General features: G+C 37.5%; 1 protein-coding gene across 3 annotated transcripts in view; it reads left to right on the top strand.

Moving 5' to 3' along the window:
• Positions 1-19,683, top strand: part of INVS (inversin) — a 190,414-nt gene that overhangs the window by 3,022 nt on the left and 167,709 nt on the right. For 2 of the 3 annotated variants that reach the window (XM_025358986.1, XM_025358988.1), the window contains exons 2-3: positions 1,779-1,908; positions 13,158-13,324. In XM_025358986.1, the coding sequence (XP_025214771.1) occupies positions 1,803-1,908; positions 13,158-13,324 (273 nt within the window). In that variant the 5' untranslated portion in view covers positions 1,779-1,802. Of the gene's footprint in view, positions 1-1,778; positions 1,909-13,157; positions 13,325-18,645; positions 18,731-19,683 lie in introns of all 3 variants that reach the window. The other variant, XM_025358987.1, reaches the window with a different exon arrangement.

Here is a 19,683-nt window from a genome sequence, read left to right as displayed (position 1 = left end):
GGATGCCTAAGAAGGAGTGAACTGGTCCAGGTCAAAACTCCTATGCTGATCGTAGTGGGATTGCGCCTGTGAATAGCCACTGCCCTCCAGCCTAGGTAACATAGCGAGATCCCATCTCTTTAAAAAAATTTTTTTAACTAATTTTTTTTTTTTCAGATGGAGCCTTGCTCTGTTGCCCAGGCTGGAGTGCAATGGCACGATCTCGGCTCACTGCAGCCTCCACCTCCGAGGTCCAAGCAATTCTCTTGCCTCAGCTTCCTGAATAGCTGGGATTAAGGGCGCGCACCACCACGCCCAGCTAATTTTTGTATTTTTAGTAGAGACAGGGTTTTGCCATGTTGGCCATGCTGGTCTCAAACTCCTGACCTCGGGTGATCTGCCCGCCTTGGCCTCCCAAAGTGCTGGGATTACAGGCATGAGCCAGCACACCCGGCCTTAGCTAATTTTTAAATTTTTTTCTGAGACAGGGTCTCAACCTGTCGCCCAGTCTGGAGGGCAATGGTGTGATCTCAGCTCACTGCAAACTCTGTTTCTCAGGTTCAAGCAAAACTCCCACCTCAGCCTCCCGAGTAGCTAGGATTACAGTGTGTGCACCATGCTCTCCTGATTTTTAAAAACTTTTGGTAGGCAGGGCATGGTGATCTCATGCCTGTAATCCCAGCACTTTGGGATGCCAAGGTGGGCAGATCACTTGAGGTCAAGAGTTCGAGACCAGCCTGGCCAACATGGTGAAACCCCATCTCTACTAAAAAATACAAAAATTAGCCGGATGTGGTGACAGGTGCCTATAATCCCAGCTACTGAGGAGGCTGAGGCAGGAGAATTGCTTAAGCCCTGGAGGCAGAGGGTGCAATGAGCTGACATTGCACCACTGCACTCTAGCCTGGGTGACAGAACAAGACCCTGTCTCGAAAAGACTAGAGGGGAGGAAAGGGGAGGGGAAGAAAGGGGAGGCGAGGGGAGGGAACGGGAGGGGAGGGGTGATGAGGGAAGGGGACAGGATGGGATTTGTAGAAATGAGGTCTCACTATATTGCCCAGGCTGGTCTCAAACTCCTGGGCTCAAGAAATTCTCCTGTCTTGGCCTCACAAAGTGCTGGGATTACAGGCATGAGTCACCATGCCCAGCCCTAATTAATTTTTTTTAAGTTTATTTAGTGCTTAAATCCAGCTAATTCTGACTTCAAAATTAAGTTTATGTTATACTCTTTTTGTGGATCAGGCTCACTTTTATTCCCAATATCAATTCTAATGTTTAATATTATGTGGCATCATATTACTTGTATTAACTTAGATTGTGTGGCATCATATTGCTTGTGTCACTGTAACCCTGAGCCCTGTGCCTAATGTTAATTATTGTCTTTGTTTTTTTCCTCAGATAGTCCCTAAGAAGAGTCCTAGAAGCACCTACCCTCTCATTTTACAGATGAGCAGATGAGCAACTTGTACAGAGATCACCTAATTTGCCACCTAATGCCAATTCTAGGACTAGGACTGTAGCTTTTTTTCTTTTGAGACAGGTCTCACTAAGATAGACAGCCTCACTATCTTGCCCAGGCTGGTCTCAAACTTCTGGCCTCAAGCAATCCTCCTGTGTTGGCCTCCCAAACCGCTAGTATTAAAGACATGTGCCACTACACTCAGCCAGGACTATAGATTTTTCTAATCCTAGTCAAATATTTCTAGTAAACCATATTTATAAAATATCCACTTGAAACTGATGAGACAGGTTTCAGAAATGTTTGCTCCCTGCGCTCATTGTCTGAATCATTGTTTCAGGTTGCTCCAATTGCTAAGAAAACTATGAATAAGTCAGAGAACCTGCTGTTTGCTGGTTCCTCATTAGCATCACAAGTCCATGCTGCTGCCGTTAACGGAGATAAGGGTGCTCTACAGAGGCTCATCGCAGGTAAGCAGTCCCCTTAAGAACAGAAACTTTAAAAGCAACTGTTTGTCCTGAGGAAGTTTGTTAATGTTAGTTTTAATTTGCAGTGTTCTCATACATTTTAATGGAAATATGTTATTATATATATTTTCTTCCGACACATGAACAAGAAAGAAATTAAGTCCTAAAACTTAAAAATATGGGTTAGGATTAGGTGAAAAGTACTTTAGAAATTTCTATGTATTTAGCACTAAATCTAGATAGGTATTCTAAAGTACTAAGGGAACAAATTCATCTTTATGTTAACAGAGATCTAGAATGAGACAGTGGATAATCTTTTAACATTTAATATATACCCAAAGTATTAAAGTTTAAAAATAATTTAATTTTTAATGATTTAAAATTGATTCAATGTTTCCCCTGTCATTTGCGTGTATAAATGATATATAGACAGGTCCAATGTAAGAGTTCTAGAAGAGAGAACAAAGAATGGTTAAGAATTTTCTAGAACTTTAGCTTCCTGCTAAAACAGAGCAAAGATCTGTCTTTCTATCATAAATCCAGATATTCACAAGTTGCAAATCCCAAAGAGAATACAATAAAAATGTATTATTTGTAATCTTTATTCACACTAGTGTCTGGTGACATCATGATTGACAACTCGGGCTACCAAATAAAGTCCAAATTACTTGAACTTTCATACCTGTTCCTTCAGACTTTTTTACCCTACATTTGCAGTTTCTCCAGGAACTTCTTCTGGTGTACCGTAACCTCTGGCTAAGCTAAAGATTACTTCTATTTCCCAATAAGCCATGAATTTTGTCTCATTTTCTCTATATGTTCTGTTCCCCTACCTCTTTTCTATCTGCCACTCTGTTACCTTCTTCTGTGCTAAACAAACTCCACTCATCTTTAAAGACAAAACTATTTTATCACACGCTCTGTGAAGATTTCTCTTCCTCTGCTTATTCTTACTTTACCTCAGCTATCTACATTCACTCGAACTCGACATTTTCTACCACCTCCAAATCACTCAAACATTCTACCATTCAACTAAAACTCCTTTATTTTCAGCTCACTTGCTGATGACAAACAACAATTTTCCATGCTCACTGAGACCTCCAATCCACTAGCTTCTCTAGTTTTGACCATCAGTTTTCCTTCTGCCTTTTCCTTCCTCACTACTCAGTCTTGATTCTATGTGTGTTATTAAAATCCTTCTCTTGGAAAAATTACATTTTTTTTTTTTTTGCCTTCTGTTGTACTTGACTGTTGCAATCCCAACTCTGGATGTACCAAACCTATCTTGCTAAGAGCAGTTGAATCCAGCTGAAAGACTGATAGCACCCCAAATTCATGATTACCCACTTCAAATAGGTACTCAGCACTTACTGCTTATCATACCACATTTTTTCCATAATGAATGTTTCATACCTCTCACTCTACCAAATCCTCTGACTGCCAGTTCCCCCTCCTTTCATTCTCTTTAATGCACTAGGCTTACTAGAGGAAATGAAGACATTAAGTAGGAACTCCCTTGTCTTTCAGCGTGATATCTACAAATCTACCTCCATCTGTACCCATCTTCTCTCTTCATCTTACTGCTAAAACAGAGCAAAGATCCGTCTTTCTGTTAAAGGCCAGTTCTTCCACACCTGCTGTGTATTCCATCCCTTCCTGTCTTCTCAGGGACATTGCTTCTTTTTTTCTCCCTCTGACTACTATATCTTCAACCTTTCTTCTATGCTAAATTCTTTCCGTCAACACTTAAATGTGCTTAATTGTTTCCATTATTTAAAAATCCCATCTCTGTTTCTTCAACTCCCTCTAGGTATTGCCATTCTCAACTTTCCCTCATGACTGCATTAGTGCACAGGCTAAACTGATACAACCATGACTTAAATAAAATAGAAGTATATTTCATTTTCATAATATTGCAATCCCAACTCTGGATGGACCAAACCTGTCTTCCTGGCAACTACTAAGCAGTTGAACCCAGCTGTGTAATAGTACACAGCTATGTGGGCAGAGTAGGTTAGATGGATAACTCCATTTTACAAAACCATCAGGTATGCTGCTGGTCCTTGGCTCTTCCATTCTCAACATGATGCTTCTATTTCTGGGTCAAAGGCAGATATGTTCATTATAGTGATAGCCCAGTCAGCAGGAAGGGGAAAGAGAGAGCACAGGGAAAGCAATTTGTCATTAAGGAGGTAGACTAGACTTAGACCACAAAGCCACACCTAGAACAAAAGAAGCTGAAAAAAAAAAAAAAGTCTTGCCCTGGATGGTATCATGCCCAGCTAAAACTCACAGTGCTCAATTTCTTTTTTTTTTTTTAATTATACTTTAAGTTCTAGGGTACATGTGCACACCTGCAGGTTTGTTACATATGTATACATGTGCCATGTTGGTGTGCTGCACCCATCAACTCGTCAGCACCCATCAACTCGTCATTTACATCAGGTATAACTCCCAATGCCATCCCTTCCCCCTCCCCACTCCTCACAATAGGCCCTGGTGTGTGATGTTCCCCTTCCCGTGTCCAAGTGATCTCATTGTTCAATTCCCACCTATGAGTGAGAACATGCGGTGTTTGGTTTTCTGTTCTTGCGATAGTTTGCTGAGAATGATGGTTTCCAGCTGCATCCATGTCCCTACAAAGGACACAAACTCATCCTTTTTTATGGCTGCATAGTATTCCATGGTGTATATGTGCCACATTTTCTTAATCCAGTCTGTCACTGATGGACATTTGGGTTGATTCCAAGTCTTTGCTATTGTGAATAGTGCCGCAATAAACATACGTGTGCATGTGTCTTTATAGCAGCATGATTTATAATCCTTTGGGTATATACCCAGTAATGGGATGGCTGGGTCATATGGTACATCTAGTTCTAGATCCTTGAGGAATCGCCATACTGTTTTCCATAATGGTTGAACTAGTTTACAATCCCACCAACAGTGTAAAAGTGTTCCTATTTCTCCACATCCTCTCCAGCACCTGTTGTTTCCTGACTTTTTAATGATCGCCATTCTAACTGGTGTGAGATGGTATCTCATTGTGGTTTTGATTTGCATTTCTCTGATGGCCAGTGATGATGAGCATTTTTTCATGTGTCTGTTGGCTGTATGAATGTCTTCTTTTGAGAAATGTCTGTTCATATCCTTTGCCCACTTTTTGATGGGGTTGTTTGTTTTTTTCTTGTAAATTTGTTTGAGTTCTTTGTAGGTTCTGGATATTAGCCCTTTGTCAGAAGAGTAGATTGCAAAAATGTTCTCCCATTCTGTAGGTTGCCTGTTCACTCTGATGGTAGTTTCTTTTGCTGTGCAGAAGCTCTTTAGTTTAATGAGATCCCATTTGTCAATTTTGGCTTTTGCTGCCGTTGCTTTTGGTGTTTTAGACATGAAGTCTTTGCCCATGCCTATGTCCTGAATGGTACTACCTAGGTTTTCCTCTAGGGTTTTTATGGTATTAGGTCTAACATTTAAGTCTCTAATCGATCTTAAATTAATTTTCGTATAAGGAGTAAGAGCTTTCTACTTATGGCTAGCCAATTTTCCCAGCACCATTTATTAAATAGGGAATCCTTTCCCCATTTCTTGTTTCTCTCAGATTTGTCAAAGATCAGATGGCTGTAGATGTGTGGTATTATTTCTGAGGACTCTGTTCTTTTCCATTGGTCTATATCTCTGTTTTGGTACCAGTACCATGCTGTTTTGGTTACTGTAGCCTTGTAGTATAGTTTGAAGTCAGGTAGCGTGATGCCTCCAGCTTTGTTCTTTTGACTTAGGATTGTCTTGGAGATGCGGGCTCTTTTTTGGTTCCATATGAACTTTAAAGCAGTTTTTTCCAATTCTGTGAAGAAACTCATTGGTAGCTTGATGGGGATGGCATTGAATCTATAAATAACCTTGGGCAGTATGGCCATTTTCACGATATTAATTCTTCCTATCCATGAGCATGGTATGTTCTTCCATTTGGATACCCTCTCTCACCACTCCTATTCAACATAGTGTTGGAAGTTCTGGCTGGGGCAATCAGGCAAGAGAAAGAAATCAAGGGTATTCAGTTAGGAAAAGAAGAAGTCAAATTGTCCCTCTTTGCAGATGACATGATTGTATATTTAGAAAACCCCATTGTCTCAGCCCAAAATCTCCTTAAGCTGATAAGCAACTTCAGCAAAGTCTCAGGATACAAAATTAGTGTGCAAAAATCACAAGCATTCTTATACACCAGTAACAGACAAACAGAGAGCCAAATCATGAATGAACTTCCATTCACAATTGCTTCAAAGAGAATAAAATACCTAGGAATCCAACTTACAAGGGATGTAAAGGACCTCTTCAAGGAGAACTACAAACCACTGCTCAGTGAAATAAAAGAGGACACATTGGCAGAATTCTTTTTTTTTTTTTTTTTTTTTTTTTTGAGAGGGAGTCTCGCTCTGTCACCCAGGCTGGAGTGCAGTAGTGCGATCTCGGCTTCACTGCAAGCTCCACCTCCTGGGTTCACGCCATTTTCCTGCCTCAGGCTCTCGAGTAGCTGGGACTACAGGCGCCTGCCACCACGCCTGGCTAATTTTTTTGCATTTTTAGTAGAGACAGGGTTTCACCGTGTTAGCCAGAATGGTCTCGATCTCCTGATCTGGTGATTTGCCTGCCTCGGCCTCCCAAAGTAAGTGCTGGAATCACAGGCATGAGCCACCGCACCTGGCCCAGAATTCACTTTTTTAAAGGTATTTAAATATGTCAACTTTATATGCATATTTATTTGTTACTGAATATTGAAAAAATAACGTGTTGGAATTTCCTTTTAATATAATTCAAATTTTTAAAAATCAGAAAATCTAATTAGTTATGCTCTAGTCAAACTGCTCAATGTTTTCTTTTCATTCTTTCCATACAAGTTACCTTGCTTCAAATTCTAGATGTTGGGATTCATCTCACTGACTTAGGTTCTAAAACATATGGGAGCCCTGTGTGATGGCTTATGCCTGTAATCCCAGCACTTTGGGAGGCCGAGGCAGATAGATCACTTGAGCTTAAGAGTTCAAGACCAGCCCGGGCAACATGACAAAACCCTGTCTTTGCAAAAAAAATGCAAAAATTAGCCAATGCAGTGCATACGCCTGTAGTCCTAGCTACTCAGGAGGCTGAGACAGGAGAACTGCTTGAGCCCAGGAGGCAGAGGCTGCAATGAGCCGAGATCACAATATTGCACTCCAGCCTGGGCAACGGGAGTGAAACTCTATCTCAAAAAATTAATTAACTAATTGATAAAAATAAAACACGCGAGAATACTTCAGACTTATTGGTGCTGCTTTGGGTTCAAATCAAAAAGTAGAGCTAAAGTATATTCAAATACATTCAAACTTACACAGATTCCTTATAAATTACTGCTATCAAGAAGGAAAAGATACAAGAAGAAGAAGACATAACTCATCATAGGTTATCAAAATTATTGGTATACCGTCTACCCTAGCATAGACTGCTGCATAAAAATGCCAGCAAGAAAGAAAAGTGCAAGAATAAAGTTTATGACTAAATCAGCTCATTGTCATAATTTCCTATTCTAGCATTCTCAGAAGGTTCCCATCTATGATACATGTGGAAACTGCAGCCACATTTGAATGGTTCAATTCTTGATTCATTCTGAACCCTCTTAGGCCCAATATTTGTTAGCTCTCATTTAAGCTGAGAAAAAGCTGTTGAGTAACAGGTATCCCAGTTTTACCATCCTTTCTTTCCAAGCAGATAACAATGTCCTTATTCCTCTCCTCCTGTAAGGCAAACCATCTCTGATGTCCTGGAAGGTCTTGACTTTTCTTTCCTGTTGTTGGGGTGAACCTTCCAGTGGAGGGGAAGGGAATGTTTTTCTTTCCTGTTGTTGGGGTGAACCTTCCAGTGGAGGGGAAGGGAATTTGGTACCTGGGTGGAGAATCAAGTTATCAAGGTTCTTTATTAACGTTTTGGAGCAGAAGTTATGAGAGGCCTCTGAATTATCCTGGGAATCTTTCGTTGGTGAGCATGTGTGAAGACTCTGGGATCAAGGTGCACATTTGTGATGAGTCAATCAATGGTCTAGTCATAGCTCTAAGCTCCTCCTGGATCTTGAGTCCCAGCAGAATGTGTTGCTGAACTCTCAAATTGCTACAAGGTACCCTGGAAAGAACTATGTAGCCCAGAAAGAGCCTGAAAACCTAAACTCCATCAAATAGAGGTGCACGAGTTGACTACAGTTTTTGTATGTGTGTACAATTTTAAAATTCATGGCACTTTGCTTCTCCAAGGCCAGCAGGAAAGTGTCTCTGCTGCTTCAAATCTTTCCAATTTCTACCTCTGACCTCTAGACACTCTTTTGAAAGGCTCACCTGATTAGATCAAAGCAACCCAAACTAATCTCTCTTGATTAACTTGAAGTTAAATGATTAAGAGACAATTACATCCGCAAAATCCCTTCACATTTACCACATAACAAAACCTAATCATGGGAGTGACATCGTAGTTCTGCCCACACTCAAGAGGAGGGGGCCATACAGGGCATGTATACCAGGGGCTGGAAGTCTTGAATGCCATCTTAGAATTATCCTACCACAAGTACTGTTGAGAGTATCTACATCTTAAACGGATTTTGAAGGAGTATATCTTCCAAGGAATTTGTCCATTTCACTTAAATTGTGAGTTTGTAGCTTATGACATTTTCTTATTTGCCTTTTAATATCTGCGGGCTTTGTAATGATATCATTCTTGATATTGGGAATTTATGTCTGCTCTGTTTTTAATGATCAATCTGATTAGAGATTTATTAATTTAATTTTCCAAGAACCAACTTTTAGCTTCATTGATTTTCTCTGTTTCTTTCTGATTTTAATGTAATTGCTCTCTGTTCTTATTTTTCTTATGTACTTCCTTCTGCTTGTTTTGGGTTAAATTTGCTCTTCTGTTTTAGTGTTCTAAGGTAGAAGCATAGATAATTGATTTGAAACTATTCTTCTATTCTAATTAAAAGCATTCATTACTATATATTTCCTTCTAAGCTTCCTTCATGTGTGGTTCAAGAACCTTACAACAATATGTTTTTATTAATTTAATCATGCTTTTTAATTTCCCTTGAGATTTTCTCTTTAACCCATGGATTATCTTAAATATTTTCTATTTCCTGTTATCATTCTGTTATTGATTTCTAGTTTAATTACATTGTCATCAGATAATACACTTTGTATGACTTTAGTTCTTTAAATCTGTTGGTGTTCATTTATGACCCAGTACATTGTATATTTTGGTGAAGGTCCCATGGGTGTTTTGAAAGACTGTATTCCTGGCTGTCATTAGATGAAGTGTTAAATAAATAACAGTTAGATCCTGTTGCTTTATTTCAGGGTTCAGTTCTTCTGTGTCCTTACTGATTTTCATTTTAGTGATTCTAGCAATTACTGAGAGAAGAGTGTTGAAGTTACCAATTATAATTGTGTTTTCGAGTGTTTCTGTTCTATCAGTTTTTGCTGCCTGTGTTTTGAAGCTCCGTGATTTAGTACATATACATTTAGGAATTTTATGTATTCTTGGTAAATTGACCCTTTTATTGTTATATAATATCTCTATTTTTTTCTGGTAATTGTCTTTTCTCTAAAGTTTACCTTATTAGCTATTAATATACTTAACTCCAGCTTTCATTTCTTTAGTATTTGTTTATTACAGTTTTGCTCATTCTTTTACTTTTAACCTCCTATGTTATTGTATTTTAAGTGAGTTTTTTATAAATAGCATATAATTGAGTCTTCTTTTTTATCTCAGCCTTTTTATTGGTGCGTTTACACCATTTACATTTAATGTAATTATGAATGTTAAGATTTAAGATTTCTAATTTATTGTGTTGAACACTGCATGTTCCTTCTATTTTTCATTCCTGTCCTTTCCATTTCTTGAATATTTTTAGTATTCCATTTTAATTTATATATGGTAGAGTTTTTTGTAATGCTTTATTAAGATATAATTCACATACCCTACAATTCAAAATTTAAAATGTACAACTGAGTGATTTTGTATATTCAGTGTTGGGCAAACATCACCACAAATGATATTAGAACACTTTCATTACCCCACAAAGAAACCCTTCACCCTTTGGCTGTTACTCTTCAAATTTGTGCCCAACCCCCAGTCCTAGGCAACTACTCATCTACTTTCTGTCTCTGTAGATATGCCAGTGCCAGATATTTCACATAAATATATAATATGTGGTATTTTTTGACTGGCTCCTTTCACTTAGCATGTTTTCAGGGTTCATCTATGTTGAGCATATATTAGACCTTCATTCCTTTTGCTGAATAATATTCCACTGTAGAGGTATACAACATTTTGTTTAGCCATTCGTCAGTTGATGAACAGCTTATGGATACTTGCATTATTTCCACCTTTTGGCTGTCATGAATAATACTGCAATGGATATTTGTGTACCAGTTTTTGTGTGGACATATGTCTTCATTTCTCTTGGGTATATACTTGGGAGTGGAATTGCTGGGTCAAATGGTTACTTAATGTTTTGAGGAACTTCCAGAATATTTTCCAAAGTGACTGCACCATTTTAGATTCCCACCAGTAGTATATGAGGGTTTTGATTTCTCCATATTCTCATTAATACTTGTTATTATGTATCTTTTTTTATTATAACCATCCTAGTGTATGTGAAGTGGTATCTTATATTGTGGTTTTTATTCTGTTATCCAGGCTGGGATGTAGTGGTGCAATCTCAGCTCACTGCAACCTCCACCTCCTGGGTTCAGGTGATTCTCATGCCTCAGCCTCCCAAGTAGCTGGTATTATAGGCATGTGCCACCACCACACCCAGCTAATTTTTGTGTTTTTAGTAGAGACCGGTTTTTGGCATGTTGGCCAGGCTGGTCTCCAACTCCAGGCCTCAAGTGAACCACCCACCTCGGCCTCTCAAAATGTTGGAATTATAGGCATGAGCCACCCTGCTGGGTCTGTATTGTGTTTTTAAATAAATCTCTTTGTATAGTTTGTCTTTGTTGGAGGTTTTTTGTTTACTTGTTTCTGAGTGTGTGTGTGTGTGTGTGTGTGTGTGTGTGTGTGAGAGATCTGGTATTAGAATATGTATAGTTATTTTATCACAGTCTGTGTTTTCCACTTCAAGTGCAATATAGAAGCCTTATCACTAATTAGGTCCCTTTACCCTTCTTTTTGATATCGTTATTTTAAAAATCACCTCTACATAAACTGAGAACCACATCATACAGCAAGGTTATTTTTGCTTTCAATCATGGAAACATAATTCTAAAAATTAAAGAGGGTAAGCCAGGCATGCATTGTAGCCCCAGCTACTCAGGAGGCTGAGGCAGGGAGGATTGCTTGAGCCAAGTCCAGTAGTTCAAGACCAGCCTGGGCAACACAGTGGGACCCTCATTAAAAAAAAAAACAAAGCTAAAGAGGATAAAAACAGTCTATTATTTTTCTCAGATATTTACATTCTGCTGCTCTTTTTTCATTCCTAATGTTCTATTTGTTTCATGAGTGTTCATAGTTGATTGTTGGAGCATTTTTATGAGAGTTGTTTTAAAATTCTTGTCACATAATTCTAATATATCTGTGTCATCACAGTGTCAGTGCCTGTTGATTGTCTTTTCTTGTTTACATTAATATTTTCCAAACTTTTGAGTTGTTTCATAATTTGGTATTATATCTTTGACATTTTCTGTATTATGAGACTCTGGATCTTATTTTAGTAAATGGATAATCTGTCAAGGTTTAGAATGAACATTCTCTTTCGAATTTGTGGTTTCATTTTCAAGTTCGTTTTCAGAGATCTTGCAGGGCTCTTCTGATTTGCCCCACCTCTGGGCTGCTCAGGCCCAGTTAGAACCAAGGCAGTAATCTAACTATAGTTCAATTCTCAGAGCTTTTGCTATCTTGATTCATACCAGTTTCACACATGGGCTGCTCAAAAGTGTCCTGACTTTTTATACCAAAGTGTCCTAACTTTTTATACCAATTTAAAGAGTTACTTCCTCCAACTTTGTCCTCTCTATACTCCTACTCTCCTACTCTCTAGTTGGAAAGGGGTAAAATACTACCTCATTGATATCCTTTGCTTAATTCGGGGCATGGTAGTTTGACAGGGCTCCTCCCAACAGTCTCTATAGTGTCCAGTGGGGAAAAGAGGTACAGTTTCTTTTATTGTATGTGTTTTGAGTACAGCGTAGTCAAATGGTTCACTCGGCAGAGTTACCTGCCTGCCAGTCTTTTTACTAGAGAGAGTAGACTTCTCTTGAGACATTTGGCATCTGTGTGCTTTGGTGCTTCTGGATTATAGGCTACTGTAGCCTATAATTTACTAGATTGGAGGCAAAAGCAAACGAGCAAACAAAAAATGCTTCAGGGAACTTACTACAGGTTGTCTCTCAAATTTCAAAGTTCCTAGTCAAGGCTGCCTTCCCTTCTCCGCCTGTCATTTATTTTGCCTTTTGCCCTGGGGATTTTAGTTGTAATTAGCAGGAGGATGAGGATACTGTGTACTTGCTCTAGCTTGTCATCTTGTCTAGAAAGGGAAATCAACCGTGACTTTTTTTTTTTCTGAGATGGAGTTTTGCTCTCGTTGTCCAGGCTGGAGTTCAACGGCACGATCTTGGTTCACTACAACCTCCACCTCCTGGGTTTAAGCAATTCTCCTGCCTCAGCCTCCTGAGTAGCTGGGATTACAGGCATCTGCCACCACGCCTGGCTAATTTTTGTATTTTTAGTAGAGACAGGGTTTCACCATGTTGGTCAGACTGGTCTTGAACTCCTGACCTCAGGTGATCTGCCCACCTTGGCCTCCCAGAGTGCTGGGATTACAGGTGTGAGCCACCATGCCTGGCCTATGATTCATTTTTGTATCACTCATAAAGCATACCGCAATGCCTAGTGTACAGTTGGCATTAATTAAATATTTGTTTCAAAAGACAAGAGTGAGTGAGGGAGGAACATAAGTAGCTCTGTATCTCAAAATGTTCGTTCAGCATAATATGATTGAGTCATCAGTTTAAATTCTAGCCCCACCTGCTTTCAGTGTGAACATAGACTGGTTACTTAACTACTTTGAGCCTCAGTTTCATATAATATGACAATGGTAATATCTACTTCATAGGATAAGTAAAAATAAGATGATATATTTAATGCATTTAGCACAATGCTTGATAATAAATAGCAAATATAGTTCCTACTTATATTAGTAATAACAATTATCAAATATCACTATCTGTTTCTTGTCCTCATAGGAAACTCTGCTCTTAAAGACAAAGAAGATCAATTTGGGAGAACACCACTTATGTATTGCGTGTTGGCTGACAGATTGGATTGTGCAGATGCTCTCCTGAAGGCAGGAGCAGATGTGAATAAAACTGACCATAGCCAGAGAACAGCCCTCCATCTTGCAGCCCAGAAGGTGAGAAGTAAAATTTCTTTGAAGAGTAAATGTTTTGTGTGATATCTGCTAGTTGATTAGTGAAACTATGCAATGGACAGATAATAAAGTCTCAAGTGCATGACTCATAGATTTTATATATTTTTCTCTAAAAGCTGTCGTTAAGCTACAGAGAGTAAAAGCACAGATAACTATCAGCAGCTGCATTCCAGGTTCCTTGAACAGTAGAATTTATTCTGTGATCTAAAGTTTATTGGAAAAAAAGTGATCAAATTTATATAGACAATGTGATCAAACTATGTTACCAATCTGTGTATAGGGAAAAAATAGAGACCAAAAAGAAGTACTCAAAGATATTAATAGTGGTTAGGTTTAAATTTGGGGAACATATGTGGAATTTTTTTCCTTTTCACGGTTTAAAATTTTTTCCTTAATGAGTGTTACTTTTACTGTAAAAAGTCGAAATCCCAGCCTGGGCAACATAGCGAGACCACATCTCTACAAAAAATTTAAAAATTAGCTGGGCATGGTGGCACACACCTGCAATCCCAGCTACTTGTGGAGCTCAGGTGGGAGGATCACTTGAACCTGGAAGGTTGAGGCTGCAGTGAACTGAGTTCACATCACTGTACTCCATCCTCAATGACAGGGCAAGACCCTGTCTCTAATTAATTAATTTAATTTAATTTAATTTAAAAGGTTGAAATGTCTCTTGAAATATGTGGCATTAAGAGGCATAAAATAAATTTATTTTCTGAATGTATTTTCAACTTTTAAAAATCTAAAACTATGTTGCCAATATCAGTGATTTCACATTTTTAAATGTATTATTAAGAGCTCAGATTTTTAAGATTAAAGCCATCAAACAGATAAAATAGGAAGCTTCTACATTTATTTAAAGACTTATTCACCTAAAAACTGTTTTTCCTCCATAAAATTTTGTTCTATAAAATAGATTTCCAGTCCTGGTATTTTCTTTTTGTTATTTTAGATTTCTGAATTGTTTGAATAAAAAGCAATTAAAATGAGTTAGATCCAGCGGGAACTGTTAGAGTTATTTTCTATTTAAAAATGTGAATCAGATATAGCTAATTAAGGGGTTAGAAAAATACCTTTCATTAGTTGAATGCATAAAAAGAGGCTGACATTGAGTTATACTACTGAATATGCTAGTTATATGCGCTTCTCAGTTGGGTCTGCAGGTTATTTACAAAGTTACTTCTCTTGAATTTGGTTTTTATTATAGTAATTTAAAAAAAAATCTCCCTCATTTTCAATCTGAGTTTTAACTACTGCTCGGATATTTATAACCTTTCATTTAGGCTTGTCAGCTGATGAAATTATTCACTCGAGAAAGGTTAACTCCATTTAACTTGTTATCATAAAAGAGCAAACAGTTCACATTGGGAATAGCCACAAAATTAAGACTTTGATACCCTTCAGATTTTTCATTATGATTGATTTAGGTGTAAAACTCAGCTTCAAAAATGTGAAGTGAAGGAACCTAGCTTAACGGCAAGCAGATTACATGGAACAAGTGAGGATTTCAGTTGATGATCCAACAGTATAACATCCTGTAGAAGTATTATATGACCAAGATGGTTGAAAGAAGAGCAATGTAAAACCAGACTTGTTAGCTGTAATCTTTTCATCAGATACCATGCATTGTTTTCTTTTGTTTTTTTGTTTCTACTTTGATTTTTTTAATTATAAGTTTTTCATAGTATCAAAGAATTAATAGAACTATGATTTATATGGCAGTATTTACATAGTTGATTTCATAACAGATTTCACGTTCTTTCAAGTATTTGATAATTATGCATTTTCTTCCTTTCTCTGTGTTGCTGTTTGTTTTTACATGCATGCCAAAAGCAGTAATGGATCTGAATTTCCAGCAAAGGATAGTAATAATTCTTTAGTATTCTCCTGTGTCCAATCAAATCTGGGCATTGTGTTCGTTCATTTGTGCTTTATACAAAGCACCAGCATTCAGAAATCAAAGATAGTGTATACTATCTTTGATTAAGGAATAAGATAGTAAATGATCTACAAATAATTTTCAAAGAATAACTGGAGATAATATGTCCCAAGGCTGTAATACTCCTTGCCTCCAAACAGACACAAGCACAAATTCTCTTTAGAGAAAACATCTTTACCTTAAACTTCCAGGATTTTCCCATATTAAATAAACCAAACATGAACTGACAATGAAAGATCACCAAACACATAAGGGAGCAATCTACTATGAATAAGAGCAGAAACAACAAACAGATTTAGTCTATGAAAAAATCAGTGATTGGCATCATTAGAGACACAATATAAAATAACCACTGATGGAATGCTTAAAGATATGAAAGAAGAAATCAGCCAATCACAGTGGCTCACACCTGTAATTTCAGCACTTTAGAAAGGCCAGGCAAAAGGCTCTCTTGAGGCTAGGAGTTTGAGACCAGCCAGGGCAACATATAGGGACTCTATTTATTTAAAACAAAAAAATATTAGCTGGGTGTAGTGGCACACACCTGTAGTCCTAGCTCCTTGGGAGGCTGAGGTGGAAGGATTGCTTGAGCCCTGGAGTTTCAGACCAGCCAGGACAACAAAGTGAGACCCTGTCTCAAAAAATATCTATTTTATTTAACATTATAATTAAAAGAAGGAATCTGGCAGGGCGTGGTGGCTCACACCTGTAATCCTAGGACCTTAGGGGGTCAAGATGGGTGGATCACTTGAGGGCAGGAGTTTGAGACCAGCCTGGGCAACATGACAAAGCCCTGTCTCTACTAAATACACACACACACACACACACACACGCAAATTAGTTGGGCATGGTAGTGAGCATGTGTACTCCTAGCTACTTAGGAGGCTGAGGTGGGAGGATCGCTTGAGCCCAGGAAGTCTGCAGTGAGGAGAGATCACACCACTGCACTTCAGCCTGGGGGATTGGAGTGAGACCCTGCCTCAAAAAAAAAATGTAAATACATTAAAAAAAAATTTAAAAAACAAGGAATCAGAAAAATGAGAAACCAACAAGACAGTTTCATAACTAGACATCGATTCTGGCCATAATGGCTTATTTTAAACTAACTTGCCTATCAAAAAAAATCTGTAAAAACTGAATAAAATACTGTATACACTGTTTGAAGGCATTGAGAACAATCAGCACAGGCAGGATCTAAGAGACTATAATCATTCAAAGACGAGAAACACATGAAGTGAGCACCACATTCATCCTGGCCTTTTCTTTATGGCATTTTCCAAATTGGAATGCAAAAGAATACAACCCTAACAGGACGCAGTAGTCTTACTGGGCTGAAGAAACTGAGGCAGAGTTTGGAGATAATAGTGGCTATAACTTGAAGGTCAAAATCCTGGAGAGGAGGAAATTGCAGAGAAGGAATGCAAGAATCTGGATACAAATTCCTCGCAAGTTTTTAGCAGATTGCTAAACTGTGCTTGTATACGGTGGTGCTCTAAGAAACCTAGTATTAAACAACAGCTGGGAGACTAGAGAGCTGAGTAGAGATTGTTTTAAATTATCCTATATTTTCTTTTATGTTTAAATCTCTTAATACATAACATTGATTTTTGTATAGGGATCCATTCTCACTTTAAAGTATATGGATAACTAATTTTCCCAACACAACCTAGTTCATTAATTTTTGGCCATTTAGTATCTGCTCTGTGTCAGTTCCAGGCTTTTGTACTATGAACTCCCTATGCATTTTTTTTTTTTTTTTTTTTTTAATGAGGGATCCTGAATACTAGGGAGCCTTTTGGGAAATTTGAAAATAAAAGTTACATGATCACTGTGTTTTAGGGGGACTAATATGGCAATTAAAGCTACTTTGGAAGCGAAAGAGTGGAGATCCATAGATTGCTATTATAGTTCAGGCCAATAGAGAGGAGTTGGGTTTAAGAGATATATTATGGAGATAGAAGTGTTCATTCAACAAGCATTTGTTGAATATCTACTATGTAGTCATAATTATACAACTAGAGAGAATATGAAAAAAATGAATCACATATGTTAACTTATAGATAGGTGCTCTCAGTACCCGTCCCTATTAAACTTCATTTCCCTTTGCTTAGTGAACCTTCTGATATATTGGATATCAAATATCCTTTCCAAGTATTGTCTGTCCCACTCAATTCTGGTATCCATGAATGCAGAAGTATGCTATTTTTGTCATTATGAACACTCATGTATATGTGTATACATTCATTCATTCAACATGTGTTAAAACTATTATGTAACAGGCATCGTGTTGGGCCTTGGAACACAAAGGTGGACAACATGATTCCTGCTCTTAAGTTGCTTACAAAGATCATGGATGAAGATATTAAATGATAATTAAAGCTGATTGATCTACCTTGTAATACATAAGTGTTTTATAAAATATCTATACCCATAATATATAGTCATTGTTATTACTGACGTGAGAAGACCAAACATTCTCATATATTATTTATTATGTTTTTAGTATTTGTGTGTGTGTGATAGTGAACTATATTATGTTATCTTTTCTTGGGTTCATTAGTGGGAAAAGCTCATATTCCCAAATTGTTTTGCTCCCATCTCTATTTGAGCCCCATTACCTTATATTGTAATTATTGCTTATTTGTCTCTTTTCTACTAGGCTGGAGCCCCAGGCAAGTAGCTCTTTTTGTTTGTTTTTGAATCTGTCTGAATCTAGTAGGTTCTGACATGTCTTGGTTGAATGGATTTTATTTTACTTTTATAGAAAGTCATTACTAATACAAATGCGAGACCTTTTGTTTATTGGAAACATTTATCTACTTTATATATATGTGTGTGGAAAAACTTACTGAGCTGTGCTGCTTGGCTTAGTTATTTTGGCACATGTTCACTTCTCTGGAAACAAATTACTGTTAGTCCAAGAAACTGAAGAAATGGTTTACCCATGAGAATAAAATTAATCTCAATATACTGAACATCTGCACCTAATTTGTTTTTCATTTAGAACCATCAGTTTAATCCAAGAAAGCAATTGATCATAGCTTTTCTGGGCTTCTCACAAAAGATATCTAATTGTTAGAAATGTTTTGCTCCAGGGAGGCTGCTATTTCTCTGACTTCTACAGATACATTTGTTAATAATGATAAAAAAAACTTTAGAAATATTATTATATGTTAATAGTTATGCATGTTTAATCTTCCAATAGGTTTTTTGGCTTCAAGAAGATTAACCCTACCCACTTTGAAAAATTATATCACAGTAAACACAAAAATTAAAGAACCTTCTGGTTGTGGCTGCATTGTCCTTTTTAAAAATTCATAAACAATTCTCAGTTCATCTGTGAAAATTGAATGTTAATTTTCAGTTTTCAAGATATGCTATTTCCATATTAATGATTTACATAAAGGAAAAAGAATACCTCTGAAACTTTTCAGGAACACTTATACCAGGTAACACTATTAGGTTTTCTTATTTTGCACATGCATACACAAACACAACAAACAATCCACACCCCAGTCCCCTTCAACTCTATATTCCCCCTCAGTACATATATAGCTCTACCGTAACTCATCACCACAGTTTATTGGAGATTTTGCTTATCTAGATCTCACCCCCAGTAAAACTATCTGAAGGCAGTGACCATGTCTTACTTGATTTCATAGTTACAGTCCTAGCATAACTTCTGCCACTTAATAAAGACAGTAATTTGTTTAGGGAATACATGAATGAATGAATGAATGAATGAATGAGTAAATGTGAATATCAAATAGATTTAATATGAAGGGCATGGCCTTCAAAACTGTTGAAATTTAAATGAATAATTATATTTATTCCTTTTCAGTATCCACTCCCCGCCTTTACAATTTTGCAATCAGGATTTTTAAAGATTTTCTGTGAGCTTAATTTCTCAATAAATAACACTCTTGTATGCCTCAATTTCTTCATCTATAAAATGGAATAATACATCCTATCATTCTATGTAGGGATGATGAGTCCTTAGCTATAAAGCATTCTGTTTGTTGGAGAAATTTATTCTCAAGGACTACATTATCAATATTATTGCTGTTAGTCACACTACAATGTAGGCGCAAACATCAAATTACTATTTAGAGATCATTAGATGTCAGAGATAGAAAGGCTCTTTGGGATCTTCTTGTCCAGTTTGTCCTTGGATGAGGAAACTGAACTCTACTCCTTTTACATCTCTTCTCTTTATAAATTACTGTACTCACATTCTCTTTGCCTTTGTATATGCCTGGATTTTTTTTTTTTTTTTAATTATCTTAAGCATAGAGATAAGAAAGGAGAACAGGGCCTGGTGCAGTGGCTCACGCCTGTAATCTCAGCACTTTGGGAGGACGAGGCAGGGGGATCACCTGAGGTCAGGAATTTGAGACCAGCC

This window comes from Theropithecus gelada, chromosome 15, assembly GCF_003255815.1.
Source record: "Theropithecus gelada isolate Dixy chromosome 15, Tgel_1.0, whole genome shotgun sequence".
NCBI lineage: Eukaryota > Metazoa > Chordata > Mammalia > Primates > Cercopithecidae > Theropithecus > Theropithecus gelada.
This window is presented reverse-complemented; position numbering and strand designations above follow the sequence as displayed.